A 24,081-nucleotide genomic window follows, 5' to 3' on the forward strand; every position below is an offset into this window, starting at 1 on the left:
ACAGTGAGTTTAAAACTCTAAAATGAAATGACTGGTTGAAGATACAAGAAAAGAATGTTAATACTTGGGAGGGTATATGGTTGAATCTGAGAATGAAATTCAACTGAGTAACGGATGCAAACCTATTTGTTTACTATAAACGATGGAATTGCCCATTGAGATATATATGCCTAAGAAACAATCAATTGAAAAATACGATAAGAAATGAAATGCCATAAAAAAAATTTTATACATGTCGAAGTGATGGAAAACAAAGAATATCTTTTACATATCCACCCAGTTTGGCAACTTTTTATGAAATGATAGGAGAAAAAAAATGCACAATTTACATCCCTCCCCTGTACTTTGCTCTTATCACATCCCCTTTCCCCGTGTTTTTAGAAATTACATAATGCTCCCCTGTCAGATGACATTATTAATGTGGTGTTAGTTTTGAATTGTAAAAGACAATTTTCGCCTTTTGTAATTCAACCACAAATCAAATGCCTATTTTACCCCTAGTGTTTCTTAAAAACCATTATCCCCAAAACTGAAAAGAGAAGACTTAGGGTAATGAAAACCTAACTATTGTGAAAGAGGTAGTCACCATCTCCAGCGAAGGTGAGGTAGTGATCAGGCGACGGTTATTACTCGAACATCGCCAATTTCAGATTTCTCCAGCCGCAAATGGGGTTTTGACGCTCGAAGTTAACCGGTTAGCGTTGATTATCACTCAAACATCGCCGGAGTTCTACGTCGGTAGCCTAAGTTCATTGTTCGCCTTTCACCGGAGAAGATAAAGAAGGGGCGGAGGTGGGTTGAAATGGGAAGTCTCCATGTATATCAAGGTTTTGTGGTTGGAAGGGTAAAATAGTCTTTTAACAATATTGAAGGGTAAATTGGGTATTATCGATATATTAATCTTAATTAACAGTGAGTATTTTAGTAAAAACTGACAGATTACAAGGGAGGATTATGTAATTTCTGAAAACACAGGTGAGGTATTTGTAATAACGGCGAAGTACAAGAGAGGGGGATGTAAATTGCTCAAAACAAATTCTCCCTATACAGGTTAAAAAAAAAATCTCCTGAAAAATTGTATAATTATATACCAATGAAGAAAAAAAGAAAAACTTCAGTAAGGAATTTTTAAATCGAACTGAAATTTCCTTCCCATTTCTTTTATGCCCTTAGGACTTATGTTATAAATACAGGCTCAACCGACCTCTTTGGTCATTCAAGCATTCTACCCTAGTTTTGCTGCTAACATGGTATCAAAGCAAAAAATTCTGATCTAGGTTTTTAGCCTCCCTCCTTTCTCCCCTACCTATATCACAAGCCTTCATCAAACCCATCATCCACCTTCTTCTCTACTTTTGTCTCTCTAAATCTCTCATAGGGCAGCACTAATGAAGTGATTCTTATGAATCTGGCTGCTGCCCTCTATCTCACCTCAATGGTTCCCTTATAGGGCTGCACTAATAAGTGATTCTTATGAATCTAGTTGCTACCCTCTATCTCACCTCAATGGTAGAAACCCTAAAACCTTGCAAGATAGCAATTGGAGTGCTTTCCCTACCCATCTGTGATTTTTCAGAAATCAGTGTTTTGGAGGACTCCATTGATTTTAGGGTTCCCCCTTTCAGATCCAGCTGATGTTTGGAGGAGCCTCTACTAGAGGTTTATTGTTGTTCGATATTGCTGCCCAGATCTGGTCCGTTCCAAAGGTAAACTATGGACAAGTAGGGAATGATGCTCAGGTTTATGACCTTCGTAAGAGAGTCCATACCACTACTCAGAAAGAACTGTCTATGTCTAAATAGTATGTTGAACATCGAAGTACGTGGTATGAGCTTTATCACTACGCCAACTATTAACCTACCAATGCATCAAACATTGTTGCCTATCGCAAGTATGTGGACAAAATCAAAGTGTATGATTTCTTGGCTGGTTTGCATGTTGACAATGATCAAATCCATGTCCAGGCCCTTAGCAGGTCTCCCTTCCCTACTTTGGAATAGGCTTTTGTTCTAGTTCATACGGAGGAGTGTTGTCGTACTACTATGCTTCATCCTCCCACCACTGAAAAATACGGAGGAGTGTTGCAGGTGGTGTGTCAACAGTCTCAACTTGATTGGATTTGGTTTTGGATCAACCACGACCATGCTTTGCCTCAAAATCAGCTGGTTTACCATGGAGTTTTCAACATGTGGCCTTGTTATAGTATGGCTTGTTGCAGTGTTCACATTTAACAACTTCCTTGGTGGTATCCTCAGTGCAAGATGATCCATCTATGACAGGAGTGGAACTGGTCTGTATGAACTAGAACAATCAAGTTGAGACTGTTGACACACCACCTGCAATAGATTTTGGTCTTTCCCAAGAAGAACTCTAGGCTTTCTAGTGCATGCTAAAGGCCTCTACTTCATCAGCTGCTTCGAATCCTCCCAATTCAGCAACTCCTTCAGGTTCCAACTTTTCCCATTCTGGTATTTTGTTTGGTGGTTATTGTGCATCAGTTGTCTTCAGTCCCTAGATCATTGACTCCGGCGCCACTGATCATATGACTGGTTCTTCCAACTTGTTTTGCCGATATTCTCCCACCTCAAGCAGAGATAAAGTTTGGTAGCAAATGGCTCCCTATCCAGTGTCTCGAGAAAGGGTTTTATTCAGCATTCTCCAACTATTAATTTATCTTCAGTTTCACGTTCCCTAATTTTACTTCTAAACTGCTCTCCATTAAGAGTATTACTAGGGACTTGAACTGCAAAGTCACCTTTTTTCCTTCCCACAGTCTTTTTCAGGATCTGGTAACAGGGAAGACGATTGGATGTGGTAAGGTGCAGGGTGATCTCTACTTGCTTGATGATGGTTTTTGTTCCACAGCTGCAGTCACTCCGCCACTTCATCAGCTTCACTCTGCTTGATCCACACCAACGGCATTGCCGTTTAGGACACCCTCCGCTTGGGACTTTATCTTTTTTATTTCTGCAGTTGGTTAAGCAATGTACTAGGGATATTATTTTTTTTTTTTTTTTTTTTTTTTTTTTTTTTTTTTTTTTTTTTTTTGTGAAGGTTGTACTCTGGCTAAATAGACTCGTTCTAGCTATTTTCCTTTAAATAGAAAAAAATAAAAGAAGTCCTATTTTCCATTTGGTTCACTCTAACGTGTGGGGTCCGGCTCACCAAACATCAATTTCTGGTAAACAATGGTTTGTGGCTTCCATCGATTCACTCAAGAACTACTTAGGTATACACGATGCAGCATAAAAGTGAAGTATTCAGTTGTTTTTAAAAGTTCCATAAGATGATTCAGACACAGTTCAATGCCACTCTGAAGATTATTCTTAGTGACAACGGCAATAAATACATGGAGGGTTAGCTCCAACAGTATCTTGTTGACCATGGGATAATTCATCAGACAAATTGTGTTGGTACCCCAGCTCAAAATGGGGTAGCCGAGCATAAGAACCGGCATTTACTCGAAATTTCTAGAGCCATAATGTTTGCTAGACACGTTCCATCTCAGTACTGAAGTGATGTTGTCCTTACTGCTACTTATCTAGTTTCCTAGACTCTTATTGATATTCTTCAAGGGACTTCATTATTTCTGGTTCCTCCATGGATATTTGGGTGTTGCATGCTATGCTCGGAATCATCACTCTCCACTCTCCACTCTCCAGGGAAATTAGAACTCTGGAGCCTTAAATGTATCTTTCTGGGTTACTCTCCAACACAGAAGGGATACAAATGTTACCATCCTCCTAGGCATACTATAATAACCATAGATGTTGTGTTTCATAAATCCGTTGGCTACTACTCCTTGCCACCTCTTCAGGGGGAGTCTAGTATTGATAGTGCTGATAATGCTCCACCAGTGTACTCGTCATCCTCTGATAGTCCTCCCGTCAGAAGGAGAGTGTGACTGAGACTACTGTTCCACCTCAGGAGCAGATGACTCCAGTTTAGAAGACCATTAATGAATTTCAGAGGCAGATTGATGACTCAAACCTTCAGGTTATCGTAGGGGCTACACCAGAAATAAGCAACTTCAGACCACCACCATCACTACAACACCTTTGCACATCCCATCGCCAGCCCTAAATCCAAACCTATTCCAGAGCCTAACACTTCATCACGTATATATTCTTCTCCTAATAAACCTATTTCTTTTAGGAAAGGCACTAAACTTGTACCCAACATCCCATATCCCATAGTATTTCTTATGATTCCCTTTCTCCCTTTTATCGGGCTTTTGTGTCTTCTCTTTCTTCTGTGTGTATTCCCCGAAATTGGCAAGAAGCTCTTGCATATGAAAAATGAAAGGCAGCAATAGTGGAAGAAATGGATGCCCTGAAAAAGAACGCTACATGGGATTTGTGGTTCTTCCTCCTGGGAATAGACAGTTGCTTGTAAGTGGGTGTTTGTAAACAGAAGATAGATAGCACAGTGGACAGGTACAAAGCAAGGCTTGTGGCTAAAGGTTCACTCAAACATATGGGATCGACTACTAGGAGACGTTTGCTCTAGTTGTCCAACTAACAACCGTAAGGGTATTGCTCTCTTGTGTTGTAAATCTGGGATGGGATCTCCAACAACTTGATGTGAAGAATGCTTTCCTCTATGGAAAGCTTGATGAAGAAGTCTACATAAATATTCCACCAAGGTTCTCTAGCGATGGTATTCTAATGTAAAACTAGAATCACAAATGATCCTAATCCCAAGCAGGATTCGAAATTCTGGCTAAATAGAGAAGATTCCAATTACTCACAAACCGTAACTCATATGGAGATGAGACTTGGAGTAGATGAAGGTCCTATATGGGTCAACAAACCCTCAAAAGATGAGATAATTCGGATGGTTGAATTGAGAATTGTGTTGTCAACATGAATTGGGAAACTTCTGACCACTCTTCATAAACTAAAGTTCCTGGCAACGGATGATCCTCAAAATTGGAATGAAGATCCCTTGTAACATTTTTAGTATCCTTCAAAAGATGAGCTTAAACAGCTGGTTAGTTTAGGAGATCTGGACTTTGATCCAAGTTTCCAAAACCTCCTTGACAATGGAGAAATTGTTCCTTGACCTATGGGTTTATTTCTAGCTGATCTGTAGCCTAAACTTTAGATCTTCAAATAACTCTCACTCTCTCAAAAAGGCTAAAACATAAAATAAGAGAGAAGAAAAAAGAAATCAATAAGGGGTTGAGAAGGGGGAAGAAGGATATGTTTTGGGCATCTCACCCCTCAAGTTTAGGCACCTCACCTAGGGCCTTTAACCCAACTACTCCCACAGCAAAACAATATAAGCCATCTTTTTTTTTTGTCAAACTCAAATCTACTTTTCATTATGATCGATGGGCTTTAAATACCCTTACATTGCTTGGACACAAAGAAATAACAGAGAAGGAAACTAGTATAAAATAGAAACTAATGGACTTTAGTAACTAAGGACTAACTAGCTCACTAAGAAAGAAATAAAATAGGAACCAACAAAACTAAACTATAAAGGAAACTAAAATAGGAGATACGGACCCAAATTATTGTTCACATGAGTAGTGTCATGTGAAAAGTAACTCATGTTACTGCCATGTTTACGACTCTTATTTTTGGCCTCTTATTCAAGCTTTGATCTACATCAACTCTTCCCCTTTTAGAATAAATTTGTCCTCAAATTTTGAAGAATGTAAGGGTGATTGTTTTACTGACTCCTTGACATTACGGAAGTATTCATAGAGGCAAGGTTAACGCTCTTCGAAGTACTTCAAAGGGACAATGAACTCCATGTGTTCAACTTTAATGTCATCGGATGTATCCATAGGTCATCCACACATGGGTCTTCAATTACCTTGTCAGTAGGTTCTATTTCTTTCTGTAGGGGAGTAATATCAGCCGTGTCTTCGACCTCTTCAAACTACAATGCAACATAGAACTCTTTTGATTCATCTACCTAGTGGTTTTCGATCGGTTCGGTTGATGGTTCTACCACATCTTCAATCTCAAGCCCCTTAGGAGCTTCTTCTTGGTTGTTCATGATCATCACAGTTGTTGTCACACCCCATTTCCAGTAGACCCAGCTTACCATTAGGAATACCGGCAGTGTGAGTAAGACACGTACCTGTCTTACAAACCTACCAGGATCTTTGATAGCAGTACCTTAACATTTTCACAATCTCACATCACAAACCACCATAAGCAGCGACATCAGAGTATAATAGCGGAATCATAATTAGAATGGGGAAACATCTAATGATTATATAATAGCAATAACCGAGTTATTCTGTTACATTCATCCATAACATATAATATAACCTCAACAAAAGATACAATCCACAGTTATATCCAAAAGTATCGAAGTATGATGTACAATCTCACGACGCGGCTTAAGCACAGTGGTCGCAAGCACAGTCCTAATCGTGCTCCTCCGCTTCTGGCATCCACCAGTCGCTCACACTATACTCTGACCCAGAAGATACTGGGTCACCTGCCATTGGCACCATGGTACCTGCATCATCATCTAAAAAGGGGTGTATACGGAGGGTGAGCTTTCTAACTTGCTCAGTGAGGGGTGAGGTCAAGCACATCCAAGCAAGATAATAGTAGTAATAATTTATGATGCATGATTGCAGAAATTAAACACATAGTCCATGATGCTCGTGATGCAGTTCATTTATTATTATCCACCTAACAATACAACTAAGTCTGGTAAATGCTACTACGGCACATTAGGATGTATCTTTCGTCTCGGAACCGCCATCAACTACGCAAGGATACAAACCCCAGCCGTGATTAGAAGCCTGTCGGTCCCCGTATGCGTCCATGGGTCACCCAGGAAACCCCTGATAACCCCCTCCTACTAGTTATGGCACCGGTACATCATCGGCCACGTCGGACAGGTTCCCGCCTCTGGCTACAATCACATTGTACCGCGGGTGTGACATTCCGGAAGGGCACATTGAACATACCACAATGGGTTATCCAACACCTCAACCCCTGTTGGCAAGGGTTCGTAGCATAGGGAGTGATACCTAATCACAAATATACTACATGCCTTCATAGTGATACAGTTAGTATGAATTACATGATACCGGCAAGACCTCAGCCACAAAGTGTAATCCATCTCCAAATATAGTCCCAGGTACACGATACTAGTGAGCCCTTGGCCACAAAGTGAAACCCGAGACCGTTTACCTAATCTAGCACACATATCACAGTTGAGTATGAACTACGCGACACCGGTACCAATCATCGGCTACGAAGCGCATCCATTTCCAAATGCAATCCTGGGGTACACGATGCCAGCGAGACCTTGGCCACAAAGTGTAACATGCGACTACAACTAACTTTAATGCATATAATCAATACATGAATGCAACATACATACGGCAATCACGGCACCGGTACCACCTCGACCACGCCGGATTCCGTCTCACACACACAACCAAACACACTGCGATCACGGAACCGACACCACCTCGGCTACACTGGATCCCATCATACATCTCCATACAGTTCATATCATAATCGTAAATGACAAATGTAACATATAATCATCGCACGTGAGCAACTACAATTCAATATATACTTTTAAGCATGTGAGCAATTTAATAATAATAAACATTCTAAAAATAAACACAGTCCATCCCTCACCTGGTTTACGATAGGGTGTGTTCAGGTTCAAGTACGGCCACCAATCGATCAATTCAATTCCGGCTTTTGGGGCACGTGCGCGTCACTGTCCTAAACACAAGGGAACCGTACATCAGTGCGCATCAAAAACATCGGGAGGGACCCACATAGGTCACCCCCCAAAGGGTACAGACACTGTTCCTAAGTGACAGTACTGTCACCGGAAACACCCACCGGAAACAAGGCATTTCCACTGGAAATATCAGTCTTATTTCTGGTGGAGGTGACAGAGCATGTAAAGCTCACATGTCCACTAGAAATATGCCACCAGAAACAGACCCAATGGATCCAGTGGGCTGTTCTGATGGTGGTTCAAGGCAGTTCACCAAATTTGGGGTTTTCCGGCTCAGGCCCGATTGTCGGGATTTGTTCTGTGGAGTTTGTAGGGGATGTTCCTAACATCATTCTAAGATAAGAAAATTCCAATTCCACTAAGCCATTTAGGAGATACGTCAATTGAACGATCAAAACCCTATTTGGTCTTTTGGCAACTCATGTTACCGGAGCTCACCGGGCTTGGTTCGAGCTCGGCAACAACACCAGGAGGGTAGAACACGCATCCTACAACCTCAACATGGTTTGTACACCAAGATTCCATCCATACCTAGCTTTGTCTAGGTCGAAATGAAGAGAGAGAGTGGTATGGGAGGTTGTACTTACCTCTGGCAACGATTCCGGCAACAAGGCGACAGCCGGCACTAAGGTAGGCCTCCAACCTCCTTCTTCTTCTTCTTCCTTCCTATCCTCTTTCTCTCCTCTCCTATGTTGAGCACAAGGGAAATGAGGAAATGAACCCTCATTTCCCAACTTATAACTTAAATGGACCTTAGCGTCTGTTTGGTTTGGACCCCTTTTGAACCAATCGGGGTTAACATAAATTTCGGGGCACGAGGACCCACACATTTAGGTCCATAAAGTGCTCACATCACGAGGAAGGTGTGGAGGATGATTTGGGATCATCCGGAGTCATTTACGATGCCTGACAGCAGCCTGTCAACCCACTGGAAACAGGCATCGAATCCAGGCCCAGGCTGCTTCCGGTGGCTTGTTTCCGGTGGCCAAGACAGCTTGCTGTCCCATAGTTGGTCTCGCATGGGTGGTTGCCCTCGGACATGCTCAAGGCCTTTTGGAAATTTTAATGCGTGCTAAAAATCAAGTGTGGGGAGTCAGGTCACATACCGTCTGGTATCGGAAGGTATAAATCTTCTCCAATTAGATAGGCACGCAATGCACGAACATGTGGGGTCATCTCTACCTCTTCAGCAATGTGCAGCCGCAAGCCAAAAACCGGTCGTACTTCCGATCTCCGATCCGAGGCCTGTCACAACAGTTCAAATTAGACCGGATTAGGGCACGGGTGTAACAGTTGTTGTAGTGTCACTATCCTTGAGTTTAATCTCCTTGTCCACCATTACGACTATATCGCTTTCGACTTCATCCACATGAATCTCGATGATGGGAACATTAGTGACTAACTCCTCCTCAACAGTAGGAATTACTAGAATTTCTTCCACACTAGCCTCAACTTCAGGTTCTCGTGCTTTGGTTGAAGGTGTCTTCTCATAGTGGCCAAGTGGTCTACTAATTCATTTATGCTCTTGTTACCAATGGATGGCTTTTGGAAATCAACAGATGGCTTCAGAGGGGACTCTAGTAGAGGGATGTACGTGAACGATAGGTACATGCCCGCCAACACATACTTCATCTCTTTCCAAGTCCTAGGCTCACTTCCTTGAGCTCGAAGTTGTCTTTCAAAGACCCTCCATTTTATTCGAGCACAATCACTCACCTGGGAGCAAGCATATCGAAGTTGTTGCATCTCTATCAAGTTGTAGTTGTCAAAATACACGTCCAATACATCTACCCATTCAAGGAATACGTATAAAGTAAGTTCCTCACAAAAATAATGTTGATCCCTCCTCAAATAAACTAAGTTGTGATACCAATTGATGTAAAACTAGAATCACAAGTCATCCTAATCCCAGGCAAGGTCTGAAATTCTGGTTGAATAGAGAATATTCCGATTACTCATAAAACGTAACTCAGATGGAGCTGAAACTTGGAGTAAATAAAGGTTCTATACAGCTCAACAAACCCTCAAAAAATGAGACAATTCCAATAAGTGAATTGAAGCTTGTGTTGTCGACATGAATTAAAAAACTTTTTACCACTCTTCAGAATCTAAGGTTCTTGGCATCGGATGATCCTCAAAATTAGAATGAAGATCCCTTAGTAACTTTTCCAGGTATCCTTCAAAAGATGAGCTTGAACTGCTGGCTGGTTTGGGAGATCTGGACTTCAATCCAGAGTTTTCAAAACCCTGACAGTAGAGAAATCAATCCTTGACCTATGGGTGTACTTCTAGCTGATCTGTAGCCTGAACTTCAGATCTTCAAATAACTCTCAAGCACTCTCACAAAGGCTAAAAAAGAAAATATTAAAGAAGAAAAGAGAAACCAATAGAGGGTTGAGAAGGGGGAAGAAGAAGGATAGGTTTTGGGCATCTCACCCCTCAAGTTTAGGCTTCTCACCTAGGGCCTTTCATCCAACTCCATCCCACAGAAAAACAGCATAAGCCATCTTTTTTTTTTTTTTTTTTTTTTTTTTTTTTTCTCTTTTTTATTTTTTTTTAAACTCAAATCTACTTTTATTATGATCAATGGGCTATAAATAGCCCTACATTGCAGACACAGAGAAATAACAGAAAAGGAAACTAATGGACTTTAGTGACTAAGGACGAACTTGCTCACTAAGAAAGAAATAAAATAGGAACTAACCAAACTAAACTAAATAGGAAACTAAAAAAGGAGGTATGAACCTAAATTACAGTTCACGTGAACAGTACTTTTAAATCTTATTTTTGTCCCCTTCTTCAAACTTTGATCCGCATCAGACTCAAGGGAAGGTCTACAAGTTGAAGCGTGTATGGGTTACAGCAGTCACCTAGAGCCTGGTTTGGGAGATTTCACAAGACAATGACTTCTGTGGGATATAAGCAAAGCAATGCTGACCACATATTGTTCATAAAAAGGTCTAGTGATGAGATCACCATACTTATTGTCTATGTGGATAACATCATGGTGACAGGGCATGATAGTGTTGAGATTGGTCATCTTGAGGGATTTCTTGGCCGTGAGTTTGAAATAAAGGATCTTGAAAAACTAAAGTCCTTTCTCGGGATTGAAGTTGCTTGGTCTTCAAAAGGCATTTTTCTCTCCCAGAGGAAGTACATCCTCGATCTGTTGTCTAAGATTGGTTCATTGGGTTGTCATTCTTACGATACTCCTATGGAAGCTAGTACCCAGCTCAAGGAAAAAGAGGGTGATCCTACTGACAAAGGACATTAGCAGCTGGTAGGCAAACTGATCTATCTCTTCCATACATGGCCTGATATTGTTGCAATTGTGAATTTGGTGAGTCAGTTTATGCATGATCCATTTTCCTCCCATATGGAAGTTGTTTTGTGTATCCTGCGATACTTGAAGTCAACTCCAGGAAAAAAGATCATCTTCTCTCCTCATGACCACTTCAGAGTTGAAGTCTATACAAATGTTGAATGGGCTGGCTCCCCCAACAGAAAGTTCATCTCAGGTTATTGTACCTTCATAGGTGGGAACCTTGTCACTTGGCACAGCAAAAGCAAAATGTGATAGCTAGATCCAGTGCTGAAACAGAATTTCGTACCATGGCACAAAGGATGTGAGTTTTTGTGGTTGAGCAGCTTACTAGAAGATATTGGTGTTTATGTTTGTCTCCCCATAATGCTCTATTGTGATAACAAGGCTGCTATAAGCATTGCCCCACATCCCAGTACAACATGATCATACTAAGCACGTGGATATTGACAGACACTTCATCAAAGAGAAGTTAGATGTTGGGTTAATTTGTGTTTCTTTTGTGAAGTCTGGTGATCAGTTAGCTGATGTGTTCACTGAGGGATTAGGAGGAAAATTGTTTTATCCTTGTTTAGTCAAGTTGGGCATGTGTGACATGACATCTATGCTCCAACTTGAGGTGGAGTGTAAAAATATGTAATTTAGGGGGCCGTAGGGGCATTATTGGGCTTTCCCCTTTAACCAACTCTAATTAATGAGAGTCAGCTAGAGGGGGTGGCAAACTTGTAATTTCCTTCCCTTTTGTTTTATGCTCTTCTATTATAAATAAAGGCTTAACTGACCTCTTCGGTCATTCAAGCATTCTACCCTAGTTTTGTTGTTAACAATATTGTACTTGCCAATGAAAATTTGAATCACATAGATGCCGTGAAGGCAAAGATAACCTAACATTGATTGGCAATAGTAGAAAATAAAGGAGAGAAGAGAATACTGGCTTGTCAGAGCAACAGAGGCCACCACTATTTTTATAATCAAGAGGAATTACAAATAAGGCATGCTAGCTAAGGCTAACTCAAGGCCTTATCTAGCATGTGCTACATGTGGAACATGTGGTACAAGGAATATGGACACATTACAGGAATAAAGAAATAAATCAAACCAGGCCATATCTCAACAGCTATCATTATTAATTGTTTGTTTATAATGCACAATGCTTAAAACACTTGCTTTGCATGCATCATAAGCATATCCATGCATATCAAAACGTACTATCTAGCATCTCTTAGTGTCTCTCGGACCATGGATTTAGGGGACAGTATCAATAGTGGTATCTGCCGACACCGATCCGGATTGGATCGGATCGGATCGGTGAGTATCGATCGATTTTGCCCTTGTTTTTTTTTTCAAGTACAATTTTTTACTGTTTTACCCCTGAAAATATACAAGTAACCGATCGGGATCGGTCAGGGATCGGGATCGATCTCATCCGATACCGATACGATACCACCGATACTTTAAAGCATGTCACGGACTCTCTCCAATATGTCTCCATGACATCTCTAAAAACTAGCTTTCTGATATGCTGCCTGATACTGATACTCGACACCTCACCAACTAGATTATAGACTAGGCTCACCAAGGCATTTTAACAACATTGACATACATAGACAAAGCTATCTCAAGTTTTTCCACTTGTGCAGCCAGTTAAACGCACAACATCCAAAGCTAGATAAGAAGAGTTCCCACCAGCAGTGCAAGAAATATCTTTACTGTCAGAATACATACCTGAATGCTGGAAGTTCACTGTCATCTTCACCTAGTATGGAAGATATTGACCGAATAAATTTCTCACTAGGAACAATTTCAGCATCCATAACCAACGTTGTGATGCGTGCAAAGTCGAAACATGCCTTTCACAGAGTGTAAATGTCAAAATAAAAATATAAATAAAACTAGCCTTGCTACAAATGAAAAAACTAGGAAGAAGAAAAAGCAGTCGTTGGTTAAGAACTCAAGATACTACCCACCATTTGCATAGCAGCATCCCCATAGCATAGAAGATTACATGTAGCAGAAACAAATGAGGCACTGATGAGCCCTTCCACATAGAGAGTTCCATCAGTCAGGCATTTGCTGAGAAGCTTGACGGTCCAAGTTGCAAAAGATTGCCACCTTGATTTATCTGTCAGGTCAATCAAAATACCAGGGCCATCCGTAGCTTTGCAACAAGCAGGAAGGTCACTTAAGAGAAATGGAACTCCGGAAATTCCTCTAAAGGACTCACAGAAACACTTCAAAGACACTCTAGTGGAAGCTGTGGTGCCCAAATTTTCAGAATAGGCCAGTGCGATATATAAAAGGTCTGTACGCAAGAAAGGGAAAATTAAAGTTTGGACTATGGCATCAGAAATTTGAGGAATTAAACAGGAAAAAAAAAAAAAGGTAAGAATTTTGCGTCCTTGTTGGGAAAAACAACTTTGCGCCTTCATGTACATACAGCTAGGCAGAGAACTAGTCCAAAGTATCCAACTGTTTGGTCATCTCCTGGATGGGCCGCAACCCAAGAATCAGTTATTTTGTACCAATTATCCACGAACATAGAGAGGGGAGGGGGGAGAGAGTGTGAGAAAAAAGAAAGCTTCACTGAACTCCATCCAAGAGGTGGCACACAGACCAACTCAGATTGTCCGGTGAGTAATCTAAAAACTTCAGACAGGCAGCCCTTGTGGTCCTTGAAGGACGCAAAACACTACCCTTCAGTAAAATTAGGCCTTGCTGAAATTCTAATTCTTTTCTTGTTCTTTTGACAGTCTGAGAAGAATGTGCAGAGCAGTGTGCCAGTGCATACCTTCAACCACCAACATGGCATCGTAGAAGAACTGGCGGTATGCTTCTCGTTCTCCTGTACGGAGCAAGGATAGAAGGGATCCAACTGCCTCAAAAATCACTCCATGGCGTGAGCTGAAAGATTAAATTTAATTAACATCCTCTGGACAGGAAGAAAGACGAGAAACACTCAACCATGCATTCTAAACAAAAACAAAAAACATTAAACAAGAAAGAACTGGGATTATAGGGCGCAGAATCATATTGGTTAAAGGTAGAATGTAAAGCTGGTCACCATTTTGGTACAAAAGGAGCTATAAGAGAAATAACTGAGACAATCATGGACAGGTTGGCAAAAGAATACGCAGATTATACACGTTGGTAAAGGGCTGGCACTGTTCTGTCCAACCAATCCAAACTATTTTGAACCAACACATTTTAGCCAGGCACAGACAAGAATGTCCTACCATACACCATAATCCATATCCTGACTCCTAAAGGTTAAATTTTCCCAGAATAAAGAACTGGTAGGGCCCAGGATTGGTCGTTCAGGCTACAGAGTTTAAAATAGATTATAGTAACGTGTGGATTTAATTCATAAGTACTAGGTAGATCATTAGCTTAGTGATTTAGAATTGAAAGTTGTAAGCATTTGGTTTAAACCATAAAAAGGTCTTTTTTTTGGCGTTAGTTAAACTGAACTATAATAACACTTTTAAGAATTAATTCTCCCAATATTAGACAAACGAGATTGGAGATGGCAAAACAGGATTAAAACAAGGTTAGACACAGAAAGAGGTCTACATCCAAAACCTGAGCAATTGCACCAGCTCATTGTCCGAACCAAACCCAGACATCTACTGTTTGCAGCCCTGACTCTAGCTCACAGTTTTTGTGCCACACATTCCAAACATCTGTAGAAAAGATAGGTTTCAATGGGAGGGCAAAAAGGGACATGGCTGCAGGCTGTCTTGCCCCCAATGGAGATACTATTATTATTTCTCATGGAATGGATATTAGCATTGAATCACCTCTAGGGTAAAAGTTGCAATCAATTGACTGACCAATCTTTCATGTTTTGAACTGATCTATGACCAATTAATGAGTCTTATCAATTGATCATAGATCAGCTCAAAACCAAGTATAGGTGAAGCTGCCAACTGCAGTTGGTGAAGCTATGGTGCGCTAAGCCTACACTCACCAAGAGGTATCAAGTTCGAGCCTCCTGGCCATTACCTCCCCCGCCCCCACCACCACCACCACCAACAATAACAACAACAACTCAGCTTTATCCCAACTTAATGGGGTCAGCTAGATACGATCAAAGACAGCAAAAGGAAAAATAGAAGAATGACCTTGAATAGATCTGATTGGAGGGTAAGAATCCATGTAGAATACCTCATTTAGATGAGATTTTACCTCCCTCCCCCCCCCCCCCCCACTTCTATATGATAGGTACCGATAAAAAAATGAGTCCCATACAAAACATAGGCACTCAATAATTAAATTTCAGTGATGATTGGATGGAGCGAAACCTCCGAAGATGGACTTCCAACTCCCGCTCCTTTGACTTGATGTGGAAAGCCATCTTCTTTGAAATTAGTTCCAAACTGAAGCTACTTCCTCTTCGGGCCGTTAGAGATTCCCCAAGAAGCAGGCTTATTGTTGTCTCCAAAGACCTCCCCCCCCCCTTTGTAATTTGTTGGCCCTTTTTTCTCAGTTTTTTTGTTTTTTGCCCCTAGGGGTTGTATATTCTTCTTTTCCTTTTTTGGTAATGAATTTTTTATTCACCTAAAATAAAAACTTCAGTGATGCATGGGCAATTATAAATGTCATATTTCAACCTCAAGGCAGAGCATTGAACATGGTAACCTCTTGAAATCCAGAAACACGGGCACAACTACGTATAGTTGATGGAACACTTACACACAATGTATCCAAAAAGCTACATGTTTCCAAGTTCCCTCCCAACCAAGGTTGTCAAGGCGTCACCTAGAGCGCTGCCTGGGCGTAGGCGCCTTATTGATGTCACCTTAATTTTCTACCCTTCTCCATCACCTTGGGTCGCCTTGCACCTTGACAACTATGCTCCCAACGGCTGACCTATTGCCAAATCTAAATTGTGCAATACATAAGTATATCCAGTTATCTGAAATAACACAAATGGGATATCACACTTTTCCCCTTTTCTCCCCCAGGGTGAATAAGTCAATCCGAGAACCAGCTAAAAACTTCCTTTTTTTTATATTCACAAAAAAATTCATAAAAATATAACTACAATTCTACTTCAACTGTTCAACTTGTAGCTTAGCCTTCATTCCATATCTATCAGAAACCTTTTTTTTTTTTTTCAGATTTTCCAATGATGAAGATGATGTCAGGTGAAAAAAAAAGATGTCAAAATAAGCTAAACATTCTTAAGTCTACGCGCACAGAACTTTTAAATATTACAATCACCATATACCATGGAACTGGTAAGAGAATTAGGACATATTAAAGGGGAACTAATCAGGTCTATCAGAGGATGACGATATACAGAACCATCATAGGCAATAATGATACTATTTGAGCTCGGGCATGATAAGTTTATAACAACTCAGGGACCAATTTCAAACAAGCAAATGCATAAGAGTATGAATCAGACTATTAGAGCCAATAAAGGCCGAATAAACAAAGTACATTTCAAAGTTCTCGAGAAAAACAGGAGATGAGAGGGAGAGAGAGAGAGAGAGAGAGAGAGAAAGAGAGAGAGTTTCTCACCGAAATGCAGGTTCAGCAAAGAAAGGCAAAACACGGCCAATGACCGGGAGAACAGCAGCGGCCTTCCCATGAAAAAATACACCAGGGAAAATCCGCGTGGTCTGAGACAGGAGCTTAAGTACTGCAATGACTTCTCTCTCGCTGGCTGCAGTAGATCAAAAAGTTCGTAAAATAGATAAAGAAATCCATCGGACAGAGCACGGTATCAGTCGGAGAGGGGGGGGAAAAAAGAGAAGAAGAAGACCTGTGGGAGAAGGGACAACGTAAGCTTGGAGGAGATTAGGAAGAACTGCACGAAATCTGGATTCCAGAGGATCATCGTCACCGTTACTTGGAGGCGAAGAGGATGAAGCAGCGATGCGCTCGCGGAGTTCGTGAATGAGGCTGGACAGGTTCGCCATGATAGTACTTCCCTCCCGATTTCGAAACGACCACCACGGTACCGCCACTTCAATTAGTCACGCCCATTCCAGTCACCACTTTCCGTCAGCCCCGGTCCCCGCCCACCTCCCCTTCCCCCCCAAAAGAACCTTCGTTTAGCTTCTTTTGAACTTGATCAAAGAGATTCTACAATATTCTCATTTTCATTGTTGATAATTTTTTATTGGGGAAATGCTTCCTATGGTGGAGTGCGGCGCAGGTACAGGGTCAGTGGGAGTGTACGAGAAAACACCCACAAAATAGTCATTTTTCCTTTCATTGCGGGTCGGTCATTTCGCCCCATTTGTCTGTGTGCACGGACACACTCCACAAAAAGTTTTTCATGAAACAATTTGCATGTTTTCCTTCTTTATACACATTCTAATTGTCACGATCCAAACCCCATGTCATATGAGGGTACAGCCCTCACCAGCGCTAATCAAATGATCGATAACACTCACAAAATCATGCATAATAAAACTCATCAAATTCAAGTCTTAAACTATACAATCAATCATTATCATAAATCCCCAGTACTCCTACTGGTGGCAATTAAAGGTATGTCCCAATTAAACTCCAAAACCAATTATCCGAGTTTACATTTCAAATTTATCCCTATTACATTCATCTAGAAAAATAGAAATAAAAACTAATAAAGAAATCTTGAAGTCACCCTCAAACTTTGCTCCAACCATAGCTCCATCTCAATCATCAGTGTTGTTAAAATAATGGGGTGAGCTTGACAACCCACTAAGAAAGAAAATAATAAAAGCACAACACATAACAACCATCAAACACAAACAACGGTTAAAACATACACTTTTTGTTCTCCTTAAATAGCACCGTCAATAAAAATATTGTCATTTAAAAAAACACCTCATTTATAAAACTCTTTAGCCGACACTAGGGAAACAACCTACCATTGCCCATCCTTTGAGAAAGAAGTCGGCCAACCACATATAAATCAATTTTTCATCTCCTCGTACACTACTGACACTCACTTGTATACAGCGGGTATCCATATCTCTAATTTCCGCTGCTCCACGAATCACTTCCTCTTAGACGACAATTACAGTCTATTTACCGTCAAACACTTTCTCTTTTCATCTTTACAAAATCACCTTTACACAAGATCACCTTTCATAAAATCTTTATTTTTTCTAGGAAAATTATCTTGTACCACCCCTCAATTTTAAATTTATATAACACCGTAGTTTGCTAATAATATCGAGTACATTCCTCATTTTGAAAAGAAAATTACACTTAAATCGACTCTATTAGATAAAAATTGTTAAGTGATGACGTGGTGCGTTTGTTGTTGTCTAAATGGCAAGCTTACGCTTGAGTGTAAAAACCCCTAAATCAATAGATTAAAACATTGAATAGCAAATTTAGGGTTTCTCTGCTCTGACAACAATAACGATCACCTGAGGATTCACTCTTCCTTCTCTTGAAAATCACACTTAGTACAATTGTACAAAGATGGCTACATTCTTGTGGTTCTTTTTCTTTCTCCTCCCTTCTGCAACTGCTTGCATTTCCTTGATTGAATGATAAGTTGATATTGGTGTTTCGGTGGCACTGATTTGGATTTTGAGCTAAGGTGTTTGTTTCGTTATCTGTATCATTTGGGAAATTAAGCTTAATGCTACGTGGATATGTTATTCACACCACACGATTGGTATGCAATCGCTCCTTGTTCAGTGATGAGCTGTTAATATCACTATCACACCTTATGCTTAGTTGCTAAACAATAAGTTAGGATGTTGCGCATTGTTGTATTGGGATGCCAATCATACTTGATTGTTGTCTAGACAAGTATCTAAACTTAGTAATTCAATCCGGAAAGTCCTTGAGAACAAATATTCATTTAATGGTGATTAAATTTTAGCAGGATGTTATGTTGAGGAAGTAATTGCATCATTTTTTATTGATTAAAGGATTTGATGAAAGGCTCTATGGAAACTAGCATAGAAAGCTTCCGTAGTTGGAGTTTTTTTTCACTAAAGAAGTATTTTAGCAGATTAATAAATGAGACAAAAAAAAGTTGCAGTGCTATCTGCTATCATGTTCGAAGAAGAAGAAGAAGAGGAGAAGAAGGAATGGATTGTAGGAGGTAGCGACAATCCAAGGATGACAAAGGCAGCAAGAGCCCAAAATGGGGACTGGGAAAGAGAGAGCTTAGGTTCTTAGGGTTAAATTGTTGAGGAAATTCGAAAGTAAAAGAGAGGAAAATGATGAGAATGGATTGTATATAGATAGACATAATAGGGTCAAAAAAGTCTTTTTCCATTCTTAAACTAACAGTGTTAGGCTTTAGGGTACAACAATAAACATAACCTTATCCCAACCAAATGGGGTCAGCTACATGGATCTGTTGCTGCCAAGAATCTCCAGGAGGTCGAGCGTCGATCCTGCACAAGCACGGAAGGCAGAGGCCAAGAGGTGACTCCAGGATTAGTCCTCCGACGCTCAAGTCAGAAACCCACGCAAAAATTCTTCTAGCAGAGTAATGGCGTGAATGTATGTGTACTTACCTCGTTCTATCTCACGGGTCTCCTCTTATAGGAATCTCCCTAGTAGACTCCTACTGGGATACCTCCCCCCTCTTCTGAAGGGATTGTGATGGTTTGTTGGAGGACTCCTCCTTATGCGTCCCATGACTCCTCAGGGAATATTCCCTTAAGGAACGGAGTCCTATTATGACTATACTACTGAGGGGAAGCTAGGGTTCCTTCGTCATATCCGAAGCTACGTTGTAGGTACATGGCGCGATGCCATTTGTCCATGTCTGATTGGACGATTTATTATGTGCGTATCAAAATCCCCATTACTACCACTGAGGAGCCCTTTCAGTGGGAGTAACGACGTTTTTTTTCTTCTTTTAAGTTCTCCTTCGATCCTTTTCGCTCGGCTTCGACCTTCGTTCTAATCGAGGTAGGAACCTTCGGTCAGGTTTGCTCGCACTTGGTCTAAGCTCCCAACAGAGGTAGTAATCTTCGATCAGGTCCACTCGACCTTGGCCTGAGCCCCCAACTGAGGTAGGGACCTTCAGTCAGGTTAGCTCGGCCTTGGCCTGAGCCCCCAACTGAGGTAGGCATTCTCTTACTCATGCGCCTAGTCCGTGTGAGTCTCGGGAATCGTTATTGATGACATGGCATGGCCATAAATGCTCAGGTAGTCGTACCATCTTTCTTCCCTTTATAAGAGATGGTGGTCATTTACGGGCCATAATTATTTTTCCTTCGGAGAGCCTTCCTTCAGTTTCGGTGTTTCCTTCTTTTTGTCGTTCAGTTTCTCTAGTCTGACATAAGTAAGTGCCAATGTCCAGTTCATCTAGGTATAGTTCGTCGTCCTCGGAAAGGACCACATTGAACCGAAGGGGTAGAAGCCCCGGAAGGATCTGAGGGATGTCTTCGGACTCCTCCCCGAATTCACCCTCCTCCCACAACTCCTCATCGACAGCTACACCAAGTAAGTCCAAGGGTGGTTCGAACGGCGAGGGCTTTAGGGAAAGGGTGCTTGAGTCTCATTCCCAAACCTAGGATACCCTCGAGGTGGAGGCTCGCAACATTGTTTCTACCATGGATGGGCACGAACTAGAGGAGTTCAGGGCCTCTTGTAGCATTTTGGATGCCTTCATGCTCTGAACACCAAAACCAATAGATCAGGCCAGCTATAGGAATCCTGAGGAGTTGTGCTTGTATAGAGAGGCTTTCAAGGCTAGCCTTCGGCTACCCTTCCATCCTTTCTTTGGCCGAGTGTTTTGGCACTACGAGATCTACCCTAACTAGCTGACATCGAATGGGTGGCGACAGATGCTAAGTTTTATCATCCTTTTCTCTAGGCACGAAGGCCCCTCTCCCTTCCCTTCTTTCTCAATTGTTTTCTTCTTCAAGCCAATAAGGGGGTTTCGGGCTGGTACTATTTAGCCCTTGGGATCTTCGGCTTCTGAATGGTTACCCTACCTCAATCCATAGCTGGAAGAAGGAATTCTTCTTCATGAGGTCGTCGGAGGGGGTGCCCTTCGGCACAGTCTGGGACATCCCCGATCTGAGGATAGTGAACTCCGCACCTGCCCTTTTCGGGACAGACGCGGAGTTGATGGTGATGGCGATGGCAAGGGATCAAAGTACTTGCCCTCTGATTGAGTTTGATAGTCTAAAATCAGATGTTGTTTTGTTCAGATTTGGGCTTAGCCCGAGTGAGTCCTAGGCCTTGTCCTAAATTTGTTTTAGCTATGAACCTTCTCCTTCATATTGATCTTCTTCGTCTTCACTTTGTTGTAGTGCAAATTTCAAGAGCTGAGGCCAAGGCTGCTGCTGCCTAGAGGCAAGCTCAGATGATGGAGGCTAAGGCGCAAGAGGCGTAGCAGAAGCAACAAAAACAGAAGAAGAAATGAGCTTCCACCTCCGAGGCCCCCTCAAAGAAGAGAGCTAGAGTTGAAGAGCCCACTCCCGAGGTCGTTCAGGCACTTGCTACTCCTGGCCACACAACAAGTTGTGAGTCACTGTGCACGACCACCTCCTGTACCATTAAAGTTTGTGCCAGATTAATTCTGGCTATTAGTGCTTCGTATTCAGCTTCATTGTTGGAGGCACTAAAGTTGAACCGTAGGAAGTATTTGATTTTGAAACCTTCGGGACTGATTAGTATGATTCTCGCGCTGCTTCCCATCCTGTTGGATGCACCATCCACATACAATACCCAAGCCTTATCTATCCGAGCCTCGGTCAACTCCTGAGTTTCTTCTGGGAGTGTTGTCTCGGCTATAAAGTCTGCCAGGGCCTGTGCTTTTATCGCGGTCTTTGATTTGTATTGGATGTCAAATTCTCCCAACTCTATAGCCCAGTTTACCAATCTATCGGATATGTCCGACTTCTGCAGTATCTTCTTAGCACACATACCGTGTGTGATTGGAAATAGGGTCTTAGCTTTCTTGTTGTTATCACAATGCATATACCATCTTCTCCATCTTTCTGTACCTTGTTTCTATATCCAAAAAAGTTCAGCTAACATAGTATATCGGTCGTTGTTGTCTTTTCTTTTCTTTTAGTAGTACCACGCTTACCGCCACGACTGATACAGCTATGTATAACTGCAAAGTATCTTTAGTGTTGGCTTCGTCAGTAGCGGGGGCGTCGCTAGATACTCCTTCAGCTATTCGAAGGATTTCTCGCACTCCTCTATCCACTCAAACTTTTTGGATTTCTTTAAGGTTTTGAAGAAAGGAAGACACTTGTCAGCTGATCAAGACATGAACCATCCCAAGGCGGCGATTCTATCTGTCAGCTCTTGGACTTACTTCACACTCTGTGGGGACTTCATATCTCGGATGGTCTGTATTTTTATCGGGTTGGCCTAAATCCCCCTTTCCGTGAAGATGAAGCCGAGGAACTTTCTTGATGCTACTTTGAATGCGCACTTTGTTGGGTTCAACTTCATGCCATATTGCCTCAGTACTTAGAATGCTTGCTCTAGGTCTCGGATATGGTGTTTCGCCTTCAGGATTTTCACAAGCATGTCATCCACGTACACCTCCATAGTCTTGCCAATCATTTCCTTGAAGATCTTGTTCACTAACTTTTGGTAGGTGGCTCCTGCATTTTTTAGCCCGAAGGGCATTACTTCATAGCAATACAGCCCCCTTCGGTTACAAAGGACGTCTTTGGGACATCAGCCTCACATGTTTTGATCTGATTGTACCCTGAATACGCATCTATGGATTTTCTAGATGAACTTGGCCTTTAGCAACTTCTCTACCTCTTTATCTATCTTCTGTTGCCTCTCGGGGGCGAAGGTTCTCTTCTTCTGCTGTACCAGCTTCTTATTTGGATCAACACTCAGATGATGCTCAATTACTTCTCGGGTTATCCCTGGCATGTCCAAGGCTGACCAAGCGAAGACGTCAAAATTGTGCTAGAGGAATGAGATGATATGTTGTTGCCTCGGCACTAAGGCCCCAACTTGGAACTGGTGAGTACTATCCCCTTCTTCGATGTCGACTTGGATCAACTCCTCAGTTGGTTTCCCTCTTTAATAATTGGTGTCATCGCATAAATCCTCTATCGAGAGTCCCTCCCTAGCCTTTTCTTTTCCCCATAGGGTTGTGGCGTAGCACTTTCGAGATGCTTCTTGATCACCTCAGAATTTGCAAACCCCATTCTTGGTAGGAAACTTCATCTTGAGGTGCGGTGTGGAGACAATAGCTTTTAGCAACTTTTACCATTACTTGGTGGCCTCCCATGCCAGCTCTCATTAGCAATTCGCTTGAACCTTCTACTTTGACCGGGGCATCCGAGAACCCTTACAATGGGTGTTCAACCTTTTTAACTTTTCTTTGTCCAGGCCCATCTTTTGGAAGGCTTCAAAGAACAGGATATCGGCTGAGCTACCATTATCCACCAAGATTCTCTTTACTCTGTAATTGGCTAGGATCAGGGTGATTACCAGGGCGTTATCATGTGGTGTCTACACCCCTTCTAGCTCATCGTCCGAGAAGGAGATAATTGTTCCTGTGTTTGCCCTCTTGTGTGACCATTTGGCCACATGTACGCTTCTTGCATAGGCCTTTGCTTTTTTGGCCGAGATGAAACTTTCTTCAGTGGCCAAGCCTCCACTGATAGTGGCTATGACTCTGGTTGGGCTTTCCTAATCGTCTTGGGGGCGAGGGTCAGCTTCTTCGAGTGTCCGATCCCTTCGCCGTTCTCGATTGCCTCTGCGGGCTGGCCCCCTTCTTTTATGATGACCCCTTCCTTCCCTCTGGTGGTTGTCCAGCTAATCATTGTCATCTTGGGGATCTTCTTTTTTACGGTCTACAAACCGGCCTAAATATCCTCTTTGGATCATACTTTTTATTTCTCCTTTCAAGTGCCAGCATTCTTCAGTGTCATGGCCATGGCCCCTGTGGAAGTGATAATATTTGTCCATGTTGCGTCTTTCGGGATGTCACCCCATCTTCCCTAGCCACTTCATGGCTCTGGCATCCGAGGAGTCTTTTATCTGCATTAACACGTCTGTCCTCCTCTGGTTTAGGGGTGCGTACCTTTCAAACTTCCTTGGTGGATTGGGTG

At 41.8% G+C, this 24,081-nt stretch overlaps 1 protein-coding gene across 1 annotated transcript in view; it reads right to left on the minus strand.

Moving 5' to 3' along the window:
* LOC122075750 (serine/threonine-protein kinase ATR) overlaps nt 1-17,106 on the minus strand; it is a 57,274-nt gene extending 40,168 nt beyond the window's left edge. Inside the window, exons 1-5 of the mRNA XM_042640897.1 lie at nt 16,833-17,106; nt 16,589-16,733; nt 13,851-13,963; nt 13,030-13,364; nt 12,788-12,912 (exon numbers count right to left, since the gene is read on the minus strand). Coding sequence (XP_042496831.1) covers nt 12,788-12,912; nt 13,030-13,364; nt 13,851-13,963; nt 16,589-16,733; nt 16,833-16,989 — 875 coding nt within the window. The 5' untranslated portion in view covers nt 16,990-17,106. The remainder of the gene's footprint in view (nt 1-12,787; nt 12,913-13,029; nt 13,365-13,850; nt 13,964-16,588; nt 16,734-16,832) is intronic.
* Nucleotides 17,107-24,081: the final 6,975 nt, after the last annotated feature.

This window comes from Macadamia integrifolia, chromosome 4, assembly GCF_013358625.1.
Source record: "Macadamia integrifolia cultivar HAES 741 chromosome 4, SCU_Mint_v3, whole genome shotgun sequence".
Classification (NCBI taxonomy): Eukaryota; Viridiplantae; Streptophyta; class Magnoliopsida; order Proteales; family Proteaceae; genus Macadamia; species Macadamia integrifolia.